This window comes from Macrotis lagotis, chromosome 1 (genome assembly GCF_037893015.1).
Source record: "Macrotis lagotis isolate mMagLag1 chromosome 1, bilby.v1.9.chrom.fasta, whole genome shotgun sequence".
Taxonomy (NCBI): Eukaryota; Metazoa; Chordata; class Mammalia; order Peramelemorphia; family Peramelidae; genus Macrotis; species Macrotis lagotis.
The window spans coordinates 20,390,469-20,413,566 of NC_133658.1; the positions used below are offsets into that span (position 1 = coordinate 20,390,469).

Sequence of the window (23,098 nt, forward strand, 5' to 3'; positions counted from 1 at the left end):
CCCGCCGCCGGGGAGCGGCCCGGGGCTCTATCGCGCAAAGTCCCCTCACGGCCCCGCCGCTCATAGTGCCCTGGCCCGCGCCTCCTCGCATCAACCCTTCGACATGGGCCAGCGCCCTGTCCTTTACTTTTGATGGAATTAAATGTTACCTTCCTAGAAATGGATGAACTATCCTGCTAGTAAACCCTGTGGAGTTCTCATTTTTGCATTTAGCAGCTTCTGCATTTCCCCATCATTTTCATCAAACCACTCTTGATGTTTGCAAGCATTCTGACCCAGATGAGTAAATGCAGTGCTGTATATCAAATCTCTGAAAACTGCCCTCTCTTTTTCTGCTTCACTGTTGCCAATTGTGTGTTGGCTCAGTTTTCCCTACAAGTTAGCAACAAACTGTAGTTGTTTTGCCAGGAGACTGCCACTTTAGTTGAATGTGAATGTTTAGCTTGGAGAGGATGAGTCTGTGATCAGTCCAACACACTGCACCACACATCATCCATCTCTATAAAGGTAAAGAGAATAGATTGTCCTGTGACAATCACAGGAGCATTTCTCTTTTAGTCATTGCTGGTGAGATTCTTGCCAGTCCTTCTCAATGGACTGACTGATCCTTCACTTGGAAGCCAGTGTGACTTTAGAAAACATCGAGAAATAGTCGATATAATGTCCAGGAAAAATGCTACAAGCAGAACAGAGATCTCTGTACATTTGAACAAAGCCTTTGATACTATGGGTCATGAGTTTTTATGGAAAATTATGTCATAATTTGGTTTCTTGGAGAAGTTCATCAATCTGTACATCACTTTCTGGGGGTTTTTTTAGGTTTTTGCAAGGGAAATGGGGTTAAGTGACTTGCCCAAGGCCACACAGCTAGGTAATTATTAAGTGTCTGAGACTGGATTTGAACCCAGGTACTCCTGACTCCAGGACTGGTGCTTTATCCACTGCACTACCTAGCCGCCCCTGTACATCACTTTCAAGACAGCATGCTTACACCAGTTCTGTATAGTGAACAATGCTTTTGAGATTTCCCAGTCATCAGTGGAGTGAGTTAAGGTTGAGTCCTTGCTCCCATGCTTTTAAGTCACCTAATCAGATTGATGATGAGCACAGCATCAAGGTCAACTACCACACTGATGGTTAATTCTTCAACTTGAAAAGGCTACAAGCTAAGACCAAAGTGGAGGGTATGTTGGTACATGATCTTCTGTTGGCAGATGATTGTGCCTCAATGCAGCCTCTGAAGCTGAGATGCAACAAAGTATGGATCGATTCTCTGCTGCTTGTGCTAATTTTGGTCTAACAATGAACCTCAAGAAAACCCAGGTGTTCCATCAGCCAGCCCCACTCCAGTCATATGTGGAATCAGCAGTTACAGCAAATGGAGATATTTTGAAGACTAGACAAGTTCACTTATCTTGGTTTTGTTCTTCCCAGGGAGGTCCACATTGACAATGAGGTTGACACTCACATTGCCAGAGGTAGCTCGGTGTTTGGGAGAGAAGACTACCAAACTGAAGATCTGCAGAGCTGATGTGCTGGCCTCATTGCTGTATGCCAGTGAAACCCGGACAGGTTTCCATTTAAATTGTTTTAGGAAGATTCTGAAGATCACCTGGCAGGAGAAGATGCCTGACACTGAGGTCCTTTTTTGAGCTAAACTGCCAAGCATTCAAATGTTACTTCCAAGAGCACAATCACTATGGGCTGGTCATGTTGTTAGAATGTCAGAAGTACACTTGCCAAAAAGACTATTTTATATAGAACTAATCCAGGGCAAGTGCTCACAAGGGAGTCAGAAAAGCGCTATCAAGACACCCTGAAGATGTCTCTTAAGAACTTTGGAAATGATTATACAGCATGGGAGACACTGGCACAGGACTGCCCAACATGGCAGGTCCTTATCAGTGAGAGTGCTGCCTTCTATGAGGAAGGCAGAATTGAAGCAACCCAAAGGAAATGTGATATAGTTAACTTTAGAATAAGCATTTCGGGTAGTCACATGGACTATTTGTGTCCAACCTGTGGTAGAGGGTTCTGAAATCATATTGATCTGATCAGCCAAAGTGGGACATACTATAATTTGTCTCAAACATAATGATGCCATTTTGGTCTTCTTCGATAACAAAAGACAAGAACCCAGTGAGGGACAATTGAGGTGTACTGAGGGAGACAAATGTCTGTCCCTGTTTTCTTCACCGTGCTAATTAACCCACATTTTGTCCATTTGTGGATAGGCATTAGATGCCACATGTAGATTTAATTGGTGGTTCTTTTCTTGAATTTTTTTTCTTCTATGAATTTTTGGGTGTCTATGCCCCCATTCTTCTTTCAATACTGAAGTGACTTTCTATAGCACCCTATTTTGGTGAAGATGTACAGTCAGTATCTTTTCCTCCCCTTTCCTTCCAACTGGAAGTCTTTTTGCTTAGATTTGCAAGATTATGGAAAAATGAAGCTTGGCACTTGGCCTCAAGCTACAGTCTTAAAAAATTGCCTGGAGCATTGAGAGATTGATTTGACCAGGGAAACAAAGTCTAAGGAAAGACATGAGATCTCCCAAACTCCCAGACCTTCCTAAACTATCCATTATGTAATGCTGCCTCTTGCTATACATTGGTATACACTCCATCCCTGATCATGAGCCTGTTATTCCTATGTTTTCAGCCGGCCTATTACTGATGCTTCTAGAATATCTTATTTACACTTTCTCCTCTGGACAACTCTATGAGAGAGGTAGGTATGGTTGGTGTTTTCCCCACTTTACAGATGAGGATACAGCCTCAAAGATGTGAAAAGTCTTGGCCATAGTTACTCAGCTAGTATCAAAGGCAAGATTCAAACCCCATTCTCTCCAGACTGCACTGGTCCTGCTTGAAGTCTTCCATACCCACCTCAAAAGCAACATCTTTTTCATAAGGTGTTGTGGTGGGTTTTGTCTTCTTGACCTGGGATTTTATGAATGTGGGAAACCCTATGGTGTAAACATTCCTCTATGACAGTTTTAAGAGGGTTTTATAGTCATTGAGAGGTCACAGAATTAGAAGCAGATTAGATCATTTGGTCCAAGGCCCCTCATGTTTCCTAAGGAGTAAATCAAGGCCCAGATAGGTTCAATGATTCATCCCGGGTCTCAGAACAGGTGAAGTTCATAGGTGGGGTTTGAACATGGGGTGTTCTTTGCCCTGTATCCCCTGCCTCCCAAGCAGCCTGGGTATAAGGTGAGCTCCCCTTTCTGACTCTGAGGCTTTCCTGACTTTATCCCCACTGACTGGGGAGGGAGGGGGAACATTCTCAAGAGTTTTGTTTGGGCCAAACTGATGAAAGACAAAAATTAAACTTCTGTTAAGGCCACCCTTCCATAATGGCAACTGTCTAGATGGGAAATCTGAACAAAGGTTTTTTCCTCTCCAGATTCCTCTTTTCAAAGGAGGAAAAAACAGATTCTCACCCCCCACCCCCACCCCGCACTTCAGAAGAAGAGGGAAGAGTCTTAGTCTTAGTCTAGGATTCTAACACTCACCTGAGATTTCATCATCTGCAGGAGCTGTAGAATCTACAACTCAAGAACCCAGATAGGAAAAGGATGAGCTGAGCCAAGCCTAGGCCTGGTGTAATGTCAGGGTCAATAGCACTGGGAGCCTCCCCATTTTTCTCTATTTTTCCTTGTGTGAAATCTAAGATAAATCCCTAGGAGCTCCTGCATATAACCACATGGGGTTAGGATAGAGTCAGGGGCCCTGAGTTCTAACTCTGCACATTATGAGCTGTGTGATCTAGGGCAGGTCAGTGTCTCTTTTTCTGCATTGACCAGACTCTGCATGGTTCTAATCAGCTCTCTCTCTCTCTCTCTCTCTCTCTCTCTCTCTCTCTCTCTCTCTCTCTCTCCAGGCTCTGTGTTTCTAGGATCTATGGCTGGGAACTCAGAGACCATCTAGGCTGACCCTCACTTTATAGATGAAGAGCCTGAGGCCCAGGAGAGTCTTCTCATAGTAATTAGTGAGATTTAAAACCAGGCCTTTCATTGATACCACAACTAGTCCAGTTCTGGTATACTTTGTTTTGTCCCCTCCAGGCCCCTGGGTGGTCCACTTGGATCCTTTGATCACTGGCTGCTCCTCCTACCTGTTCCCTGCCTTGATCAGTCACAGCTCCTTACTGGGCCCCCCACCAATCATCTCAGTACTGAAAAAGGCTTAGACTCACTCATGGAAAGGAGATGTATTAGGAAAAAACCTCAACAAAACCTTGAACTTGGAAGCAGGAGAGATCTGGCTTAGAATTCTGCTGCCAATATTTCCACTACCCCTCCCTAGTTGTGACTTTTTCTCTGACCTTAGTTTCCCCATTTGTAAAATGAGGCTTTTATAATTTCTGCCTTGCAGAATTCTCTTTAACCCCAGCAGGGTCCAGTAATGGGATATCATAATGACAACTAGCTGAACTTCAGTAGAACTCTCTTCATATAACATTATCTCCTTTTAGATAAGTGATATAAGGAAACCACTCTGTCAGCTGTGTGGCTGTGTATAATGTCAGCTGTTGTTCAAAGGGATCCCGTCTCTTACCCAACAGCTGTTACTGTTGACCTCATATAGATATGACAAAGAATTCATAGAATAGCTGCTTCAAGGCAAAGATCTCCCGGGTGGTCACATGTCTCTTCTGGACTGCTTCTTTGTGGCAGAGAAATCAAAGACCCCTTACTTTTTTTCAATACACAGAATAACAGAATTTCAGAGCTGGAAAGACACTGGCAGCCATTTAGCTGGGAAGAAATCTTCACCATAAAATAAAATACTTGGAGTCTTGGGAGGAAATGACCATTCTCTCCTAGACAATGTCTAGACCCCTTTCCAGGATATAAACTGGCAGTTTTGAGATAAAAGCTATCTATAGTCATATGATTAAAGAAATGCGAAACTTCACACATATCAGATTGGCTAATATGACAGAAAAGGAAAATGATAAATGTTGGAGGGGATATGAGGAAACTGGGTCACTAATGTACAACTGGTAGAATTGTGAATTGATGCAACCTTTCTGGAGAAGAATCTGGAACTACTCTCAAAGAGCAATAAATCTGTGCAAACTCTTTGAAGCAGCAGTGCTACTACTCGGTCTGTATCCCAAAGCTAAAAAACAGGGGAAAAGGACCTGTATGTACAGAACTATAGTAGCTTTTTTTGTGGTGGTGGTTGGAAATTGAGGGAAAAACCATCAAATAGGGAATAGCTAAACAAGTTGTGGTATATGAATCTAATGGAACACTACTATTCTTTCAGAAATCATGAGTAGATAGAGTTTAGAAAAACCTAGGCAAGATTTTCCATGAAATGATAATGAAGTGAGCAGAATCAGGAGAGCACTGTACCCACTTATAGCAACATTGTGAGATGATCAACTATGATAAAATTTAGCTCTTTTCAGCAATTCAATGATCAAAGACAATTCCAAAAGAATTTTGATGGAAAATTCCATCCACATCCAGAGAAGGAACCATGGAGTCTGAATATATAGACCAAATCAAATTATTTTCACTTTAAATTTGCTTTTTGTTTTTTCTCTCTCATGGCTTTTCTCCCTTTTGTTCTGATCCTTCTTTTACAACATGATTAATGTAGAAATATCTTTAACATGATTGTACATGTATAACCTATATCAGAATATATATGTCATGGGGAGGGAGGAGGCAGAGAGAGGAAAAAATTTGGGATTCAAAATCTTCCAAAGATGATGAAAACTATCTTTACATGTAATTGGAAAAAATACTTATAACTTAAAAAATATCTCAAGTAGGTGTTTGCATATTTGGTCCAAGTCCAAAACAGTGTAGGACACTGAATATATGAAAGGACATGAAGTCTTGTCAGTATCCTTGACAGCATGAGAGACCTAGACTAGCTTCAATTAAAATTAAATTATTTTGCATGAATGATGATTTTAGGAATCACAATTTGACCTTCATTAGTACGAGTTTCAATTACCAAAGACAAATAATCTTACAGATGATAGTTTCTTTAAACCTATTTCTAATATCTAATAACTATCTTCTTAAATTTGAAAAATGAAAAACTAGTGGAAATGTATCTTAATTGAATGACAAACATAGAAGAGGGCAGCTAGGTGGTGCAGTGGCTAGAGCACCAGTCCTGAAGTCAGGAAGATCTAAGTTCAAATTTGGCCTCAGACACTTAATAAGTACCTAGTTGTGTGACCTTGGTCAAGTCATTTAACTCCATTGCTTGCAACAAAAAAAAAAGACCAAAGGAGAAAGTCTCAGGAGAACAACTTTTGGAAAAGCTATGGAATGAAGGCATGAGGTCTGGGGAAAACTGGGGTTGGTAGATTCTAGTCAGCAAATATTAAAATTCCTATTACTTGCTTGGCACAACGGAAGATAAATGTGATTAGGCTAAAACAGGATTTCTTAAGATTTCATTCTGAAGACAAGAAAAAGGAATTCAGTTCAATAAACTTTTATTAAGCTCCAGTATACAAGACACTGTATGAAGTGCTGGGAATACAGAAATGAATTCCTGCTCTCAAGAAGCTTACAATCAAATCATGTATTTGTGTGGATAACAGAAAGTTATATTAATAAGTACATGAGATAGAAGGGTGGAAGGATTAAGTAAACACTAAGAAAATTTAAGACATCACATTCATAGAGAGGGGCACTAGGGGCACTTAATGGAGGGGAAGGCAACTGAATGGGGCCTGGGAGGAAGCAATTCAAAGGTGGAGAGGAGGAAGAAAGGAGCCAAGTCTGGTTAGAAGGTAGAGGACAGTGGCATGCAGTCAAACAAAGCTGGAGAGGTGGGCTGGGAAGCTCTAAGGTTCCAAAAGACTAGACCAGCATGTTAGGGAAGGTTATTTTGGTAATTTTGATAGCTGGGGGCAAGGCAGGTTGGAGAGAGGGGGAGGCTAGAGGCAGGGAGGTGAAGAGAAGTACCAAGTGCCCTACTGGAAAGCACACTCTCAAAGACTCATCAAGCCTGGTGGTGACTTCTGGTGATTCACAAAGCACAAATTATACTCCAAAGGGGAACCCAGAAAGCTTTGCCAAAGATCACAAGGTCTTGAATTATAGCTAACATTTATATAGCACCCTAAGGTTAACAAATAAATATTCTCATTTCATCATCCCTCACAACCCTGGGAGGCAGATACCGTCATTATCCCCATTTCACAGATAAGGAAACTGAGGCAAACAGAGAGAGACACAGCGAGCGAGTGTCTGAGTCAGAATCTGAACTCAGGACTTCTTGACTCCAGGCCCTTTATCTGACACCCAGCAACTCTTAGAAGTACCAGACACTGATTCAGAAAAGCAGATTGGGGGATGACTAAGAAGCTGGGATCTGAGAACAAAATTTGGATTTGTGGACAAAGGAATGGGACAACCAGTAAGAATAGGTTTGCCTGAATGTGTGGATTTATTTTCTAGACTTGTTTTAAGAATTGTGTGGGAGTAGAGAGGGGGAAGAAGAGAGATTCAGGGGAAGAAAATGGGAGTTGGCAATAGGTGACCCAGAATAAGCCACAAGAGTCACTGAAATGTTTGTTCAAAATGACCAGAAGTGAAGTTCAGAGGAAATGAAGACAAGAAGGACAACTTGGAAAGTTACGAGCTGGATTAATTCTATACCTTTAAACAAGCTACACATGACATACTCATGTTTTTACATTACTTTGTATCCAAAATATTCTCATTTTTTTATGTCCATTAACTTTAGAATAAAACAAAAAGAAATTGTTTGTCTAAAGTCTTGCAAATTCACCCAGAAGGGCATTAAACTGAAAAGGAAGTTGTGGGAAAACTGTCTGTGGACTCACCCAGCTAGAGATGCTGGAGGAATAGTGACAGATTCCACAAAGTCCCAGAAAGGAGCAAGTGAGAAACCCCTGGAGCTGAATGTGTGGACACTCATGGGCAAACCCTGCTAATGAGGAAGATGAACCGTAGTTCCTAGTGCATGAAATCACACATGATGGTCTATTACTAGACTTTGTCAGAGACGACCCAGGTTTTAACCCCCCAAAAATTATGACAATAAAGGGGGTTGGATTATATTTCATATTAGGGAAAATCTGTTTTGTAGGAAGGAGCTAATACAGACACCCTGGGGCATGGGGAAGGAAGGTGGACCGCATCTGTGTGGAGGTTTTTGGAGGTAGAAAAAGGTCAACCAGGGAGCCCAGGGATAGAACCAGAAAAGGCCAGGGCACAGATCAGAGGCCAAGGAAGCCTTCTTCACAGGGATAACCAATTTCACTCCCTAGATGTCCATCTGCTTAAGAATAATGGAAGCAATAAGGGGAAAGTCTATTCTTGATGTGACCATCAATGGACAGGGTAGGGAGGCAGGGCAAGTGGCTGAGGGCAGAGGCCACCATTTACCTCAGGTCTGAGGAGAGCCAACTTTAGAGGGTCGCTCAGGGAAAGAATGAGCAAGAACTCTGGGCTAGGATTCAACAGATTTGCCCAGAAGGCACTGGAAGCTCTCAAGAATGAAATTTTGAAGAAACAAGAACAATTCCGAGAAGGAAAAGTGTGTATGTGGGGGGGGGGGTGTTTACAGAGATGAATGCCAAGTAAACTTACCAATCATTTTGGCATTGAAAAATGAGTGGACAGCAGACAGAAATGGCATCACAGACCCTTGTGAAGCACATGGACTTTGGAGTCAAAAAGTCATGGACTAATGCTTCTGTTACTCTGTATGACTCTAGATGAGGGACTTATCTCTGGGCCTCAACAAAAGGAGTTGGCCTAGGAGACCTCAAACTTTTGATCAAAGATCCAATGATTATAAATTCAAAAGAGTGGGAGAAGAGCAATCAGGGCTGTGAAAAATGGCTTAAGAAGTCAAAATTGACCTCAAAAAAAGAAAAACATTCTATTTTGCTTTGTTTGGTTGAACTGGGTAAACAAAGAAGCTTCCTGGATCCCCAGAGGATGTTCCCCCCACTTGGGAGATCCTATAGGAAGAGCTAAGACACAACAGCTAGCCAGCCCACCGTTTTACCTGTATCCCTTGACTAGCCTGGGCTTGTGAAGGTTGGACCAGGTTCCCTAGAAGGGACCTGGATGCCATCTGCAATTGGGTGAAGTAGCTGGAACTCTTCCCAGAATAATGTTTTAAAATGAATTGATTCATAGCCTCTGTTTAAAACCTTCAGCTATTAAGCTGGATTCTAATTCTGTAATTGCACCTGGAAGCCAGGCTCTCAATAGGGTTTTTAGAACCGCCTCATCCACCATTACATAGCTAATAAGAGTCCGAGGCAGGAAGGGAGGTCAGACCTTCTCAAGTCCAAACCTTCTTCACCATGCAGTGTAGACACTGCAATTTCAAAGCTGTAGGGACAGGACAGTGGCACTTCCAGGAGGATTATAAACAGAGAAACCCTGGATGGGTAGGTGTTAGGGGAAGGTGATTTGGGTTTTATAAATATCTTTTTGAGGCACTGGTTGGGCATTCATGTGGAGCTGTACAGAAGGCAGCTGGAATTGCAAGGCCAGACCTTGGGGAGAAGCTGGAATGACATCCCCCCAACCTTTGATCACTGAATTCATGACCAAGGGAGAGGGTGGGAAGACATGCAGCCAAACTTGAGCCACTGGACACAACAAGGACTAAGTTCAGAAGAAAAGAGATGTATGCAACAGTCAATAAGAGATTCAGATAGATTTGGGGGTGGGGGTTATTCTTGAGAAGAAATCTTGACTAGAGACTCCTCCATATCCACAATACCAGCACAGAGGAAGGTGAGAAGGGACATCTATAAAAAATTAGCCCCAGAAAGGACCCTGGGCCAGGGGATGAACAGTCTCCAACGGGGGTGGATCTGGAGGACAGGTGGGCAGGGACAAAAGGTCAGAGAAGAGGCGGAGGGGAGGTGGGCCTTCCTGCCCAGCCCCGGGCTCTGCTAGAGGCTGTGATGCTGCTGGTGCCTGATGAGAGCTGAGCTGTTACTGAAGGCTTTGCCACACTGGTTACACTTGTAGGGCTTCTCTCCTGTGTGGATCCTCTGGTGGATGATGAGGGCCGAGCCATGGCTGAAGGCTTTTCCGCAGGCACTACATCCATAGGGCTTCTCCCCAGTGTGGACTCTCTGGTGCTTGATAAGGGATGAGCGCCGCGTGAAAGCTTTCTGGCACTCCTGACAGCCATAGGGTTTCTCTCCGGTGTGAGTCCTCTGGTGCTCAATAAGGGAGGCACTTCGGGTGAAGGCTTCCCCGCACTCCTTGCATGTGTAAGGCTTCTCTCCGGTGTGGATTCTCTGATGGCGGATACAGGTGGAGCAGTCGCTGAAGGTTTTCCCACATTCCTTACACTTATAAGCTTTTTGACCTACACGAATTCTCTTACACTTGATTGGGTCTGAAAACTGCCGGAAGCTCTTCCCCCAGGCCCCGAGGGTGTGGGGTCTTTCTCCTGCTGGGCCCCTCTGATGGGGGTCAGGTTTTGAGTCTGATCTGAAGGCTCTCCAAGGTCCATCCGGTTCATGGTCACTCTCCCCACAGGTGATTTTGGGGCTAAAAGTCATTTTCCTGAAACTCCTTGGGAATAAGGCCCTCCTGGGACTCACCCGAGCAGGGCTTACCTTCTGTCTCCCTAACTTGTCCTCATTTTCACCCCCCATTTCTCTTAAAGTGGACACTGGGGCCATATACTTTCTGAGCCCTTTTGCTCGTGATGGGGAGAGCATTCCTGCTTCAGAAATATCTTCCGGAGCGGCTGGCTCCTTGACCTCCATTCTGGTCTCCCAGGCTGAAAGAAACCAAACAGGGGTCTTTTATTGGGAGAAGGGAGGTCAGTGGACGACGGAGCCTCGGCAAGGCAGCTGCAGCCTCATTCCACAAAGAGAGGATGAGAAGAGGGGAAAGGGGAGAGGCTGCAGGCATATAAGTCAAATGAGCAGGAATATCAGAGGAGGAGGAGAAAACAAGCAGGGGTCCGGAGAAGGCAGGATGCCATGAGGACTCAGGGCAGGCCTGGGCTCCTTGGGGCTTCTCTTGACTCTTCCCCCAGGCCCAGGGGCTAAGTTCTGGGAAAACCTCATCATCCTGCAAGGCCCCAGCGGTCCTGGGACCCCCCTCACCTTGCCCCTCTCTTTCCAGTCTCCTCCTGGGTGTGGTCTTCCTGCCCTAGTCTGCAGGCTTCCTGAGGGCAAGGACTGTCTGGTGTTTAGAGCAGGGCCTAACACAAGGTAGGCAGAAGAGAGGCAGACCCGGTTTTCGAAGGGCCTCCCTGGTCAGTGCTGGCTCCCCAGGACAGTGGTCAGGCTGAGAAGCAGAGGCACCAGCACAGCCCCGGTCACCTCTAAACTCCAGGCAGGCCAGTTGCGTCTCCGTCCGTACCTGGACAGCTGCCCCTCGGACCTGGTGCTGCCTCCTTTCCCTGGCCAGCTGGCAGCAGGGGGTCTCTGCCTTCATCTGGAACAGGGATGACATCAGGCTTGGGCACTAGGCCTCCTGGGGAGAACACACAAAGTCACAGTCTCACAGAGTTGCCAGTCCTCAACCCTGGGAGTGTGGGGGAATGGGAAGGAGCTGGTGTGGTGAGATGGGGAGAACTTCAGGAAGGCCACAGCACTCCAGGAGCCTTCTCCATCCCTGCCCCCTGGCTTGGAGATCAGAGGTCAGTTTTGGCTCCCAGGGTCCCCACCCAGGAGGTCAATGTGTCCCTCCAAGTCTTGTTGACTGACCCCTCTGTCCTGGGGCCAGCATCCTGGCACAGACTTCCCCCAGGAGGGGCTGTGGTGACCCTGCCCTTATCTCCTCATGCCTCATTTACCACAACAACTGTTGTGGGGAGGGGGTCCTGCCTGCCTCAGCCTCTCCCCACTCCAGTCCATTTCTCATGCAGCCTCTAAAGTCATTTTCCTAAAATGTAGATGTGCCCCTGCCCCCACTCCTCCATAGGCTCCAGTGACTCCACTCTTGTCTCCAGCTGAAAACACAAAGCCCTACATAGACCTCCCCCCCAGCCTTGCCCCATTCCCAGGGACCTCCCCCTCTCATGTCCAAGTAATGATGTTCTTAGGCTCCCTCTCAGTTTCAACTAAAACCATCCCCTCTCCAGGAGGCCTCCCCAGCCCCTGGTAACCCTAGTGCCCCACCTCTTCACTCTCTCTTCCTTTCCTCTTTTCATGCCCCCCTCCCCCCGCATCCTCTGGATCCTGGTCCTCCTGACGCAGCCCTACACAGATCATTTCTCCCATCTCTAGGCCCTTCTCCACCTAAACTTCCCTCCTCAGAGGCACGGGGAGAGGCAGGGCAATGGGGGTGATATAGCCCCTCCCCTCCAGCTGTCTGAGCCTCCAGTGAGACACCATCTATCAAGTGGTCAGCCCTGGACATACAGTAGGTTCATAATAACTGCTGCTCTAGGGCCCCCCTCCATTTCCCCTTCTGTGCACATGTACATTGGTGCCCCCCACCCAGACTACTTCTTTGTGTTCCAAACTCGGAGGATCCCAGGACATCACACACACAGAGGGGAGCTTTTCTTACCCAGTGACTCCTCTTGTTTTGCGCCCTCATGCAAGTCTGGCTGAGCAGACAGCCCCGGTGACCATTCATCCTAGAGGAAACCAATCATCACATCTGGAGTATTGCCAGAAGTGTGGTAAGCACCATTTTAGTTAAGGGGGAGTGGGGGGGAGGGTCCTGGAAACCTTGGGGAGAGACACGAGGCCCCAGTGCACAGTCACAGGTCCCAAAACAGGAGGACAGTCGGTGACCACAGAGCCCCAAGACTAGGGCTCAGGAGGCCAGAATCTTAACTTGGGTAATTGGTCAGCCTAAACAGCAGAAGAGAAAGAATGGAGAAATTTGGAAGAGATGACCTGGACCAATATCCAAGAGGAGGATGCTGACTCAGTCTATGGGCTTAGAGAGTTTCAGTTGCATGAGAAGTTTTATGTAAAATAAAACCAGGAAAATCATATACATTGCTACAAAGATGTAGAAAGAAATAATAAATAAGACAAAATTGAACAATGTGAAATGATAAGCCTGGCTCCCACACAGTGCCCCTTCCTTTATTCAATGTGTATATGTGTGGGTATGTGCATTTTGGGGGTGTGTGGAAAAGGTGGGAAGGACTGTAGATGACAAATACTGCATATACTGTCAAAAACAGCCAACGTATATTTAATCTTTATTATAGGGAAAGGCTCTCTGGATTAGAGGAAGTGATGTCTTTGGTGTTATATTTTTAAAAGAAAAAATGTAAGAATTGACATTTTTTCTGTCAAATTGCCTTCTGTGGAGGGTGGGGGAGGGAAGTAAGATGAGGGGGAAAATTGTAAATAAATAGATAGATATATAAATAGATAAAATCTTTAAAATGAAAAAATTAACCTTTTTAAAAAAAAGTATGTTGTACCATCCAACTGGCCCTGGGGTGGGGGTGGGGGATGGGTCTGAGTCCAGTATTCTAACTACACTGGAGGGATGAGAAATCAAGTGTTCCTTTTGTCCACATTAGCAGCAGAGCCCAGGGCCCACGTCTTGGCCAGCCTCATTTAGGCCACAGAGACCCTGGCCAGACATCGGGTGGCAAGAAATGAGTGGCTGGAGGCTCAGTTAGCAGGGACCACTCTCCCCTCCCAGCCTCTCCAGGACTCTCGGGCCCAGATCCACTCCCTTCCTTGGAAGTGTACCTTGACAGAGAACCTCCAGGGGAGGGAGAGGACCAGGCCACAACCTAGGAATGGAAGTGACATTTTGGGGAGGTGAAGAGAAAACAAAAGCTCACGTGAGAAGTGGGGAGCAAGCCAACACTGGGCTTTTCTTCATCATCTGAGCTCCTTTGGTGGGAAAGGTCTGATCCTTGATGAGACCGAGCTGAGGGAGAGAAAAGGAGCTGTGGAGAAGCCAAGTCCAGTTCAAACTCCCACACACCCACCAGGAATACTGTCCCTGCATGCTACAGACTGAGATATTACTTAAGACCATAGAGCAGCTCCATTTTCTCCTAGGATTAGAAAGATGGACTAGACAAATGGCTTTCTTGGGCCTCAGTTCTTTCCCTCTGGTCTTAACAGGGCTCAAGGCAGGCAACGGTCTCAGGCCTGAGAGTCAGGGTTGGTGGAGGAGGTCACTCTCAGCTCTATCCCTCAATTTTTAATAATGGCTGGCATCATATGGATGGACATGGTTTTTACATACATTATCTCACTTGATCCTCAAGGTATTTGTGAGAGGTAGATACTACCAAGACGACCATTTGTACTTTCAAGACAAAGAAATGGAGGTGGGGCAGCTAAGTGGTGCAGTGAGTGGATAGAGTACCCACCCTAGAGTCAGTAGTACCTGAGCTCCAATCCAGCCTCAGACACTTAATTATGACCTAATAAGTGACCTTTGGCAAGTCACTTAACCCCATTGCCTTGCAAAAACTAAAAAACATAAAAAACAAAAATGGAGACACAGATAACTAAGTTAAGTCATTGTTAAGGACTTGGGGCAAGATTCACACCTGAATGTCTCCTGATTACCGAGGTCAGGGCTCTTGTCATTATAATGTGCTGTGTGGCTAAACATATAGAGCCTATGTTAGATTGGGGACACCATGGAGAACCTATTTCACAGAGCTCTGGGGAGAACATGAAACATTTTATAAACAGAACATCTCATCAGAGTCACATTTCAGGGCACCTCTTCATGGGTGGGATGATACCACATACTTTTGGAAGGACCCCTTCTCTGGGGCTTTGCGTGGGTAAGATCTGGCTACGCTGGCCTAGAAGACCTTGGAGGCTCCTTCCGTCCCAGGCCACACTGGGTCCGCTTGTGATGGGTCAAGGATGGGGCTGGGCCTGGAGTCCTTCCTTCCCTCCCCAAGCTCTCCCGTCTTGCCCAGACTTCTTTACCACTCACCTCCTACCTCCCGCACCCGAGTCAAACTCTCCACCAGGGTCACGACCTCCTCACTGTTGTCCGGATGCTGCGACTTCACCCAGGCCCGGATCTCCCCAGGCAGGATGGTCACAAACTGCTCCAGCACCAGGAGCTCCAGGATCTCCTGCTTCGTGTGAACCTCGGGCCGCAGCCACTGCAGGCAGAGCTCTCGGAGCCGGCTCAGGGCCCTGCGGGGCCCGGCTACTTCTGGGTACTGAAACCGTCTGAAAGTCTGACGAGAAGCTTCAGGGTCTGGGGGCTCCCCAGCCAGCCTGCTTCCTTGCTTGACGGGGGCCTCCCGTGTCGGGGCACCATCTCGTTTGTGCGCAGTCAGGAGTCGGGGCTTGGGTTCGACCACCGCCATCACGTCCTCAGCCCCTTGGGACTCAGGCCCAGCGCCAATAGACTCTACTAAAACATGGCTGTGGGGAAAGATGTTTAGGGTCAGCAAAAAGGAGCCAGGAATTCTGGCCACAGCCTTATTCCAAGGTCCTGGAGAGATTGCCGAGGCTCTTGGATATACGGAGGGACAAAAAGTTGACCCCCGGTACTATCTTTGTCCTGCTGCTAAACCAAGTCAAAGGGGCTTCTGAGGGGCCCTTCAACACCCAGAGATGCCATATCTACCCTTGGGGACCACACAAAGTCCACACCAACAGAGGAGGCCAAAGACCTCTGCTCTCCCTCTTTAGGAATGGTGGAGATGACAAGCCCCAACCGAAGGATCCTGCACCTGTGGCCAAGCCCCCTCCTCCCAGCCATGCTAGAGGTCACAGGGGGGTGGCCTGGCGAGTCACCGCATGCCCAGGACTCATGAAAGGGGCACTTTTGAGCTTTTCTGCTCTGAAATGATTCTTTATGACAGCCAAGAGCCAGGAGTCCCTTCGGGGGACAGATGCGCAAGGCCAGGCTCCTCGGGCTCCTCCATACACTCTGCGAGTGAAGTCTGGAACCCATGGGGGTCCCCCAACCCCCATCTATGGATCTCGACTCTAGAGTCAGAGTGATTCAAAGGGCCCAAGGGCCACGGTGAGTTACAAGGCCCAGCCCCATCCGGCTGGCTTCGGGCCTCAGTTTCCTCCTCTGGGCTAGACAACACCTGGGGGCGGGGAGGCCATGCAGCCTGGGGAGAGGCCGTGGCACAGCCCGAAGCCAAGCTGCCTCCCCGCAAGGAGTCTCCCCTTGGAGCCTGGGGGCCCCAGGAAGGGGGTGGGGGGCAGTGGCGGGGACCCAAGCTCATTCCTCTACATAGCTCCAGTGCTTGCCCAGGCATGGGGCGGGGCTGGCTCCGACCCCAGGGCACAGAGGGGGGCCAGGAGGGTCGGGGGTGAAGGGGGCCCCTGGGCGTGGGGGCCCCAGGAGGTCAGGATGCGGGCCAGGCGGGTCTGATGGCGCCCTGGGGGCCGGGGCTCAGCTCCGAGGGGCAGGGGACAGACCTGTGCTTGGACTGGGGGCTGCACCCTCCGGGCCTCAGCCGCCTCCACTCTAACAAGTAGGGGCCCCGCCTCAGCCCCAAATCCTGAGATGGGGGTGGCGCTTGACTCCCCTCTCAAGGCCCCTCCCTCAGGACCCCTCCTCCACCCACAAGGGCCCCCTTTTCCCCAGCGCCTCCCCATCCTGAAGACGCCCCCCCTGGCTGCCCCTCCCCCACCTCCAAGTTCTCGCCCCCTCCGTCAGGGCCCCCCCCACAAGGGTCCTGTCTCCCCACCGCCCCTCCCTCAGGGCCCCCCACACACACAAGGGCGCCGTCTCCCCACCGCCCCTCCCTCAGGGCCCCCCACACACACACAAGGGCGCCGTCTCCCCACCGCCCCTCCCTCAGGGCCCCCACCCTCGGGGCCCCCCCCACACACAAGGGCGCCGTCTCCCCACCGCCCCTCCCTCGGGGCCCCCACAAGGGCGCCGGCCCCCCATCTCCACAGGCCCCGCCGCCCCTCCCCCGCGGGCAGGGCTCACCGGCTGCGGCCCAGGACCCGCCCGAGCGCCCGAGCGCGAGGAGGCGGGGCGGGGCGGGGCTGCGCGCGCACCCGCAACCGGCAGGCGGGCCGCCCGACTACAACTCCCAGAAGGCCGCGGCCTCGACATCCGCCAATCACCGGAGGCCTCCGAGGCTCCTCCCCTCCCTGCGGAGGCGGGGCAAGAGCGCGCGCCTCCACCAATCACGGTGCCGCGCTCTCTGATGCCATGGCAACGGCCCCCCAGTGTCACCCCCCCCGTGCCCCCTCCCTGCCTCGGCTCCCGCCGTCTCCGGCCTTCCGTAGCGCGGCTTAACCGCCGGGGGGCGCCCCGAGCCCATGCGCGGAGGCAGCATGGGGGGGACCCAGAGGGGCGTCCGGGCCTTGGGGTCAGGAAGGAGGCGGAGGGGGCGGCGCGCCAGCCTGGGGGGCAGGAGCCCCCGGAGTTCGCGGGGGGCGGGGCAAAGTCCGACGGGTGCCCAAGAGGAGGGGGCGCGCCGGGGGCAAAGCCGCCGGACCCCTCTTTCTGTGGAGCCCCCTCCCCCAGCGGCCGGACCCCAGCCCCCAGGAGCTCGGAGCTCAGAGTCTCGTCTCTGTGATCACCCTTAGAGTTGGGGTGCTTGGAATGGGGACCCCCTCCCACCCTCCTCCCTCCTCCTCCCCGGGCTCCATCGCATCCAGGCTGAGAACTCGGAGCCCTCCTCCTGGGTCTCGGTGTCCAGCACTGTCTGGAAGGAGCCGGGGTCACAGGCTCGGTCCACCCCGGGGCCACTCCCAGGGCCCTGGTGCAGTGGACAGACCCTGACCTTGGGGTCGGGACAGGAGTGCCAGTCCAGCCTCAGACACTTGGCACTTCCTAGCTGTGTGACCACCTCCCACCCAGGGCCACGGGCCCAGATGGCCCTGGAGGACAACGTGAGGCTGGTGCCCTAGCATAGCGCCCTCACTCAAGTGCAATTCACGGGCTTGTCAGGGCAGGCCTCCCTGATCTCGGGGCCTTCTTCAGATGGGAGGACAAGCATTATTAAGTCCCTGGCACCCCAGGGGCAGACAGGAGGGCGAGACCCAGCTCCCAGGCCTCCGATTCCAAGGCACCCTCTGCGCTAGCCAGAATGAGGCTCAGCGGATCAGGGGGCCTGATCAGCCAAGAAAGGACAGAGACCTGGACCACTGAATTCAGAGGAAGCCCGTCCCCGCCCGTTTCCCAGGCTGTCACCCTGTTTCCTCCTGACGTTTCTCCTGAATCTGTAGCTCCATGAGAGCCAGACCCAAGCAGGCTCAGCAGGGAGGGAGGGAAGGTCACCCTAGCAATGCTTAAATGCCCCGTGTCCTCAAACTCCTAGATATTCGCTCATTTCCCTCCAGACCTGGAGGGGCATCAGCGAGGCAAAGTCCCGCTGCCCCTTCTGCTCCGGCTCATGTTTTCTTTCCTCTTTTTGTCTCCAGACCTCCTCCTTGCCTCGACCTCTCCAGTTCAGAGCTCCCCTCTCCACTAGACCTTTTCTCCATCTGTAGTCATTCAATCATAAATGGGCACTCCTCCTTTCTCAAGGACTGGATGGGTGGAAGGTTCATTTCTCCCCTTTCTCGTCCACCTGCGAAGGTTTCTCTCTGCTCCTGCACAACACTCCAATTACGAGGTTTCCTATTTACTGTTTTGATGACTCAGACTCATTTGACTGAACATGAGATATTGCAGAATCTCTTTTTCTGGTCTACATAAATTAGCTGCTTACAAAAAGATTATTACAGAGCAAACAAAACCACCTTAAGGACTTGCACTTGTTTGCAGATGGGTAACCTATGGATTGGATCCAGTGAGGTCAGAGACTCTGAACAAAACTTGTACAGTATTTACAAGTCTAGTTTCTTCTCATCCCTATTTAATATTCCTGGTCCATGCATTGGATTCAATTATGTCTACAATAATAATTAAAATGACCTGTCTTCTTTGGAGGAGGGATGAAACCATATAGACTCAAGGGAAAGCCAAGGCAGAGTCATCAATGTAAATACTGAAAAGTTCACAACCTTGTCCTCATTGAGGTCTTTTATTCATCCCTTTTTATTTATTCTATTTTATTCTCCTTTTATTCATCCCTTTCCTGAGACAGTGGTCCTAATCTCTGATCTCAGTATCACACATTGTAGAATTAGGAACAGATCAGAATGAACAATCCTCAACAGTCAATCAGTCAATCAATCAAAGTTTTATTAAGGGCTTAATATGGACTGGATATTGTGCTAAGCACTGAAGATGCCAAAAAACAGGCCAAAAAAATACAGTTCCTTCCCTCAAGGAGCTTAAATTCTAATGGGGAGACAGCATATAAATAATGCAGCCTATTCAATACACACACATATATCCCCATTATATTTCTATTACATGTACATCCATTTTATATGTGTGTGTGTGTGTATATGTGAAAGGACTATCTTATTAACTAAGGATAAGTACATATACAGGTGACTCCACCATTTGGACTTCAGTTTACTGATTTGTAAAATGAGGGAGTGTGATTGGATCACCACTAAGATCCCTTCCATTCCTATAACTGGAGAGCAATCATACAATCACCTAAGATTATGTGATTCCGGGGAGGAGCCAAGATGTCCACATGAAGGGATCCAGTCTTAGGAGCTCTCTGATAAAAACTCATAAACTAAGGACTCTAACTAAACTTTCGAGAGACAGAACCCACAAAGGGACCCAGTGAGGCAGTTCTCCTACTCAAGGTAACCTGGAAAAGAGCAGAAAGGCTCTGCTCCCCGGGTCGGAGGGGTGGCCCTCCAGAGCCAAAGAACTTCAGCCTCCTGGAGGCAGCCCCAGGGCGCTGGGAGCCTCAGCTCACAGCAGTGGGGGAGTCTCCTGAGCTGCACCCCAGGGAGCACCAGGCACAAAGTGGGGGAACAGCAGGGGACCTCTGCCAGAGCAAGCATGTGGAGCCCAGCCCTCAGGGCACACAGGGAGCAGCTTGGTCTTTCTGCAGCCAAGACCCGGAAACAGAAGCAGGTGGAGCCAGTAAGCAGGAGCCCATTGAGCTGAGGGAGGAGAGTGAAGAGAGACTGCAGAGCTCTGTTCTCTGCCCCTGGAACAGGACTCTGGAGCTCTGACCACATTCAGATCCTGATCGCAGTCTAGGCCCCCCCATAGAACAACAGGGCCCCCACCCACCCCGGCCTGTGGCAGAGGGGGAAGCTTATGGTCATTCACAGACCAGGAGGGAGGACAGAAACTCACACACTGAGACCCTTGTGGGAGTGTCCCAAAAGCTCAGGAAGCACCCCCCCCAAAAAACAGGCTTAGGCTGGGAAAATGAACAAAGAAACAAGAGGAAGACCACTGAGAAATATTTTGCAAATGAGCCCAAGAAGGATCAAAATACTCAGTCTGAAGATGAGGAAGCACAAGCTCCTGCATCTAAAGACTCCAAGAAAAACAGAAACTGGGCTCAGGCTATGATAGAGCTCAAAAAAGACTTTGAAAATCAAATGAGGGAGTTAGAGGAAAAACTGGAAAAAGAAAGGAGAGAGATGCAGGAAAAACATGAAAATGAAGTCAGCAGCTTAGTCAAGGAAATCCAAAAAAATGCTGAAGAAAATGGCATGCTAAAAAACAGCTTAGGTCAAATGGATAAAACAGTTCAAAAAGTTATTGAGGAGAAGAATGCTTTAAAAAGCAAAATTGGCCAGATGGAAAAAGAGATAAGAAAAAACTCTGAGGAGAACAAATCCTTCAGACAAAGAATAGAATTCAGGGAGATTGATGAATTTACCAGAAATCAGGAATCAATACTTCAAAACCAAAAAAATGAAAAATTAGAAGAAAATGTGAAATATCTCATTGAAAAAACAACTGATATGGAAAACAGACTTAGGAAAGATAATTTGAAAATTATTGGAATACCTGAAAGTCATGATCAGGAAAAGAGCCTTGACATCATTTTCAAAGAATTACTACAGGGAAATTGCCCTGATATTCTAGAAGCAGAGGGCAAAATAGAAATGGAGAGAATCCACCAATCCCCCCGAGAAAGAGATCCCAAAAAACCAACCCCCAGGAATATTATAGCCAAGTTCCAGAGTTCCCAAGTCAAAGAGAAAATATTACAAGCAGCCAGAAGGACACAGTTCAAATATCATGGAGCAGCAGTCAGGATCACACAGGACTTAGCAGCAGCTACATTGGAAGCTCGTAGGGCTTGGAATACAATATACCAGAAGGCAAAAGAGCTTAGAATGCAGCCAAGAATGAACTACCCAGCAAGGCTGAATGTCCTCTTCCAGGGAAAAAGATGGACTTTCAATGAACCAGGGGAATTTCAAAGGTTCCTTTTGGAATGGCCAGAGCTGAACAGAAGGTTTGATCTTCAGATACAGGACTCAGGTGAAGCATGGAGATTGGAGGAGAGGGGGGAAATATGAGGGACTTAATGAGGATGAACTGTATGTATAGAAAAATGATACGGATAATATTCATATGAACCATCTCAGTTAATAGAGCAGGTACAGGGAGCTTTTATAGTTGAAGCACAGGAGAAAGCTGAATTCAAAGATAAAATATGGTGTAAAAATGGAGTCAATAAGAAAAAAAGGGAAATGGAATGGGAGAAAGAAAAAGGAGAGGGGGAATAGTCCAAGCTATTTCACATAATAAGATTTTTTTTATTACAATGAGCTATTGCAATGATATGGAAGGGGGGAGGCAAGGGGGAATGAGGGAACCTTTACTCTCATCAGAGATGGCTAGGAGAGGAAACAGCAAATATACTCAATGGGGTACAGACAACTGGAGTAAGAAGGAGGGGGGAGCAGGGGGAAGGGGTGGGGATGTGAATAAAGGAGGAAAGGATGGACCATGGGGGGACAGTGGTCAGATATAACACATTTTCTTTTTTTACTTCTTGCAAGGGGCTGGGATTGGATGGCCTGCCCAGGACCATAGGGCCAGGTAGATTCCGGGCCTAAGGGGTGGTATAGGGGCTCAGGGCTTCTTGGCCCCAGGACCAGGGATCTGTCTGCTGCGCCACTCAGCGACCCTACAGCAGAGTCAGAGTGAAAGGAGAGAGAAAATATAATACATGGTAGTGGAGAAATAAGAAAGGAGGGAGTTGTGATCAGCAATGGCAACATTGGAAAAATATGGAAGTAACTTTTGTGACGGACTTATCATAAAGAATGTGATCCACTCACAACAGAGTTGATGGTGTTGGAACAAAGACTGAAACACATTTTTTGTTATTATTATTTGGGGGAGGGTGCAGGGCAAGTGGGGCTGGGTGGCCTGCCTGGGGCCACATAGCAAGGTGATCATTGGGTGTCTGGGGTCAGATTCAGACCCAGGTGCTCCTGGCTCAAGGGCCAATACTCTGTCTGCCACCCAGCCACCCCTACTATTATTACTATTTTATTTTATTTTGGGTCTTTTTTTTTCTTCTTTTTGGTTTTTGCAGGGCAGTGGGGATCGGGTGGCTTGCATGTCACATGGCTGGGTGATTATTGGGTTTACGAGGCTGGATATGGACTCGGGTGCTCGTGGCTCCAGGGCTGGTGCTTCGTCCATTGCGCCACCTGGCCATAGCTACAATTATTACTATTATTTTTTTAATTTTAATTTTTTTCTCCCCCCTTTACTTTTTTGCCCAAGCAAGTCTATCTATATTCATGGGGGGAGGGGTATTTTGTTTACTTGTAAACAAGTATATTTTATTAATGTAAAGAAAAACATTTGTACAAAGTGAGAATGAAAAATAAATTTAAAAAAAATAAAAAAAAATTATGTGATTCCCAAGGGAAGGATATGCCCATAGTTTCTCAGAGAGGAAACTCTTTTCATTATAATTTGTGAATTCATGTTAAAACCAATTTTTTTTATATTATTTCTTCTATTTGACTCTTAGGCTGTGTTTGGAAACAGGAGTTCTTAGAGAAACTTTTAAATATGCAATCCAGGAGGTATTAGTAAATATCAGTATGTTTTTTAGGTTTTTTGCAAGGCAATGGGGTTAAGTGGATTGCTCAAGGCCACACAGCTAGGTCATTATGAAGTGTTTGAGGTCAAATTTGAACTCAGGTACTCCTGACTCCAGGGCTGGTGCTCTATCCACTGTGCCACCTAGCTGCCCCCATATCAGTATTCTTAATAAGTATTCTTAGTGTTTCCGTGTGAATGAAAGAACATACTTGGCATAGTCTAATAATTCAGCAGTAAAGGAAGGGGGAGCCT

General features: G+C 48.1%; 1 protein-coding gene across 1 annotated transcript; it reads right to left on the minus strand.

Annotated features, from left to right (window-relative positions):
* Nucleotides 1-6,460: 6,460 nt before the first annotated feature.
* On the minus strand, nt 6,461-17,213 carry LOC141511304 (uncharacterized). Its single transcript, XM_074220762.1, has 7 exons — nt 17,148-17,213; nt 16,874-17,040; nt 14,897-15,339; nt 13,773-13,861; nt 12,524-12,593; nt 11,369-11,482; nt 6,461-10,778 (listed from the first exon to the last, which is right to left on the minus strand). Exons 1-7 carry the CDS (start codon nt 17,211-17,213, stop codon nt 9,934-9,936), a joined length of 1,794 nt encoding a protein of 597 aa, XP_074076863.1. The 3' UTR covers nt 6,461-9,933.
* Nucleotides 17,214-23,098: the final 5,885 nt, after the last annotated feature.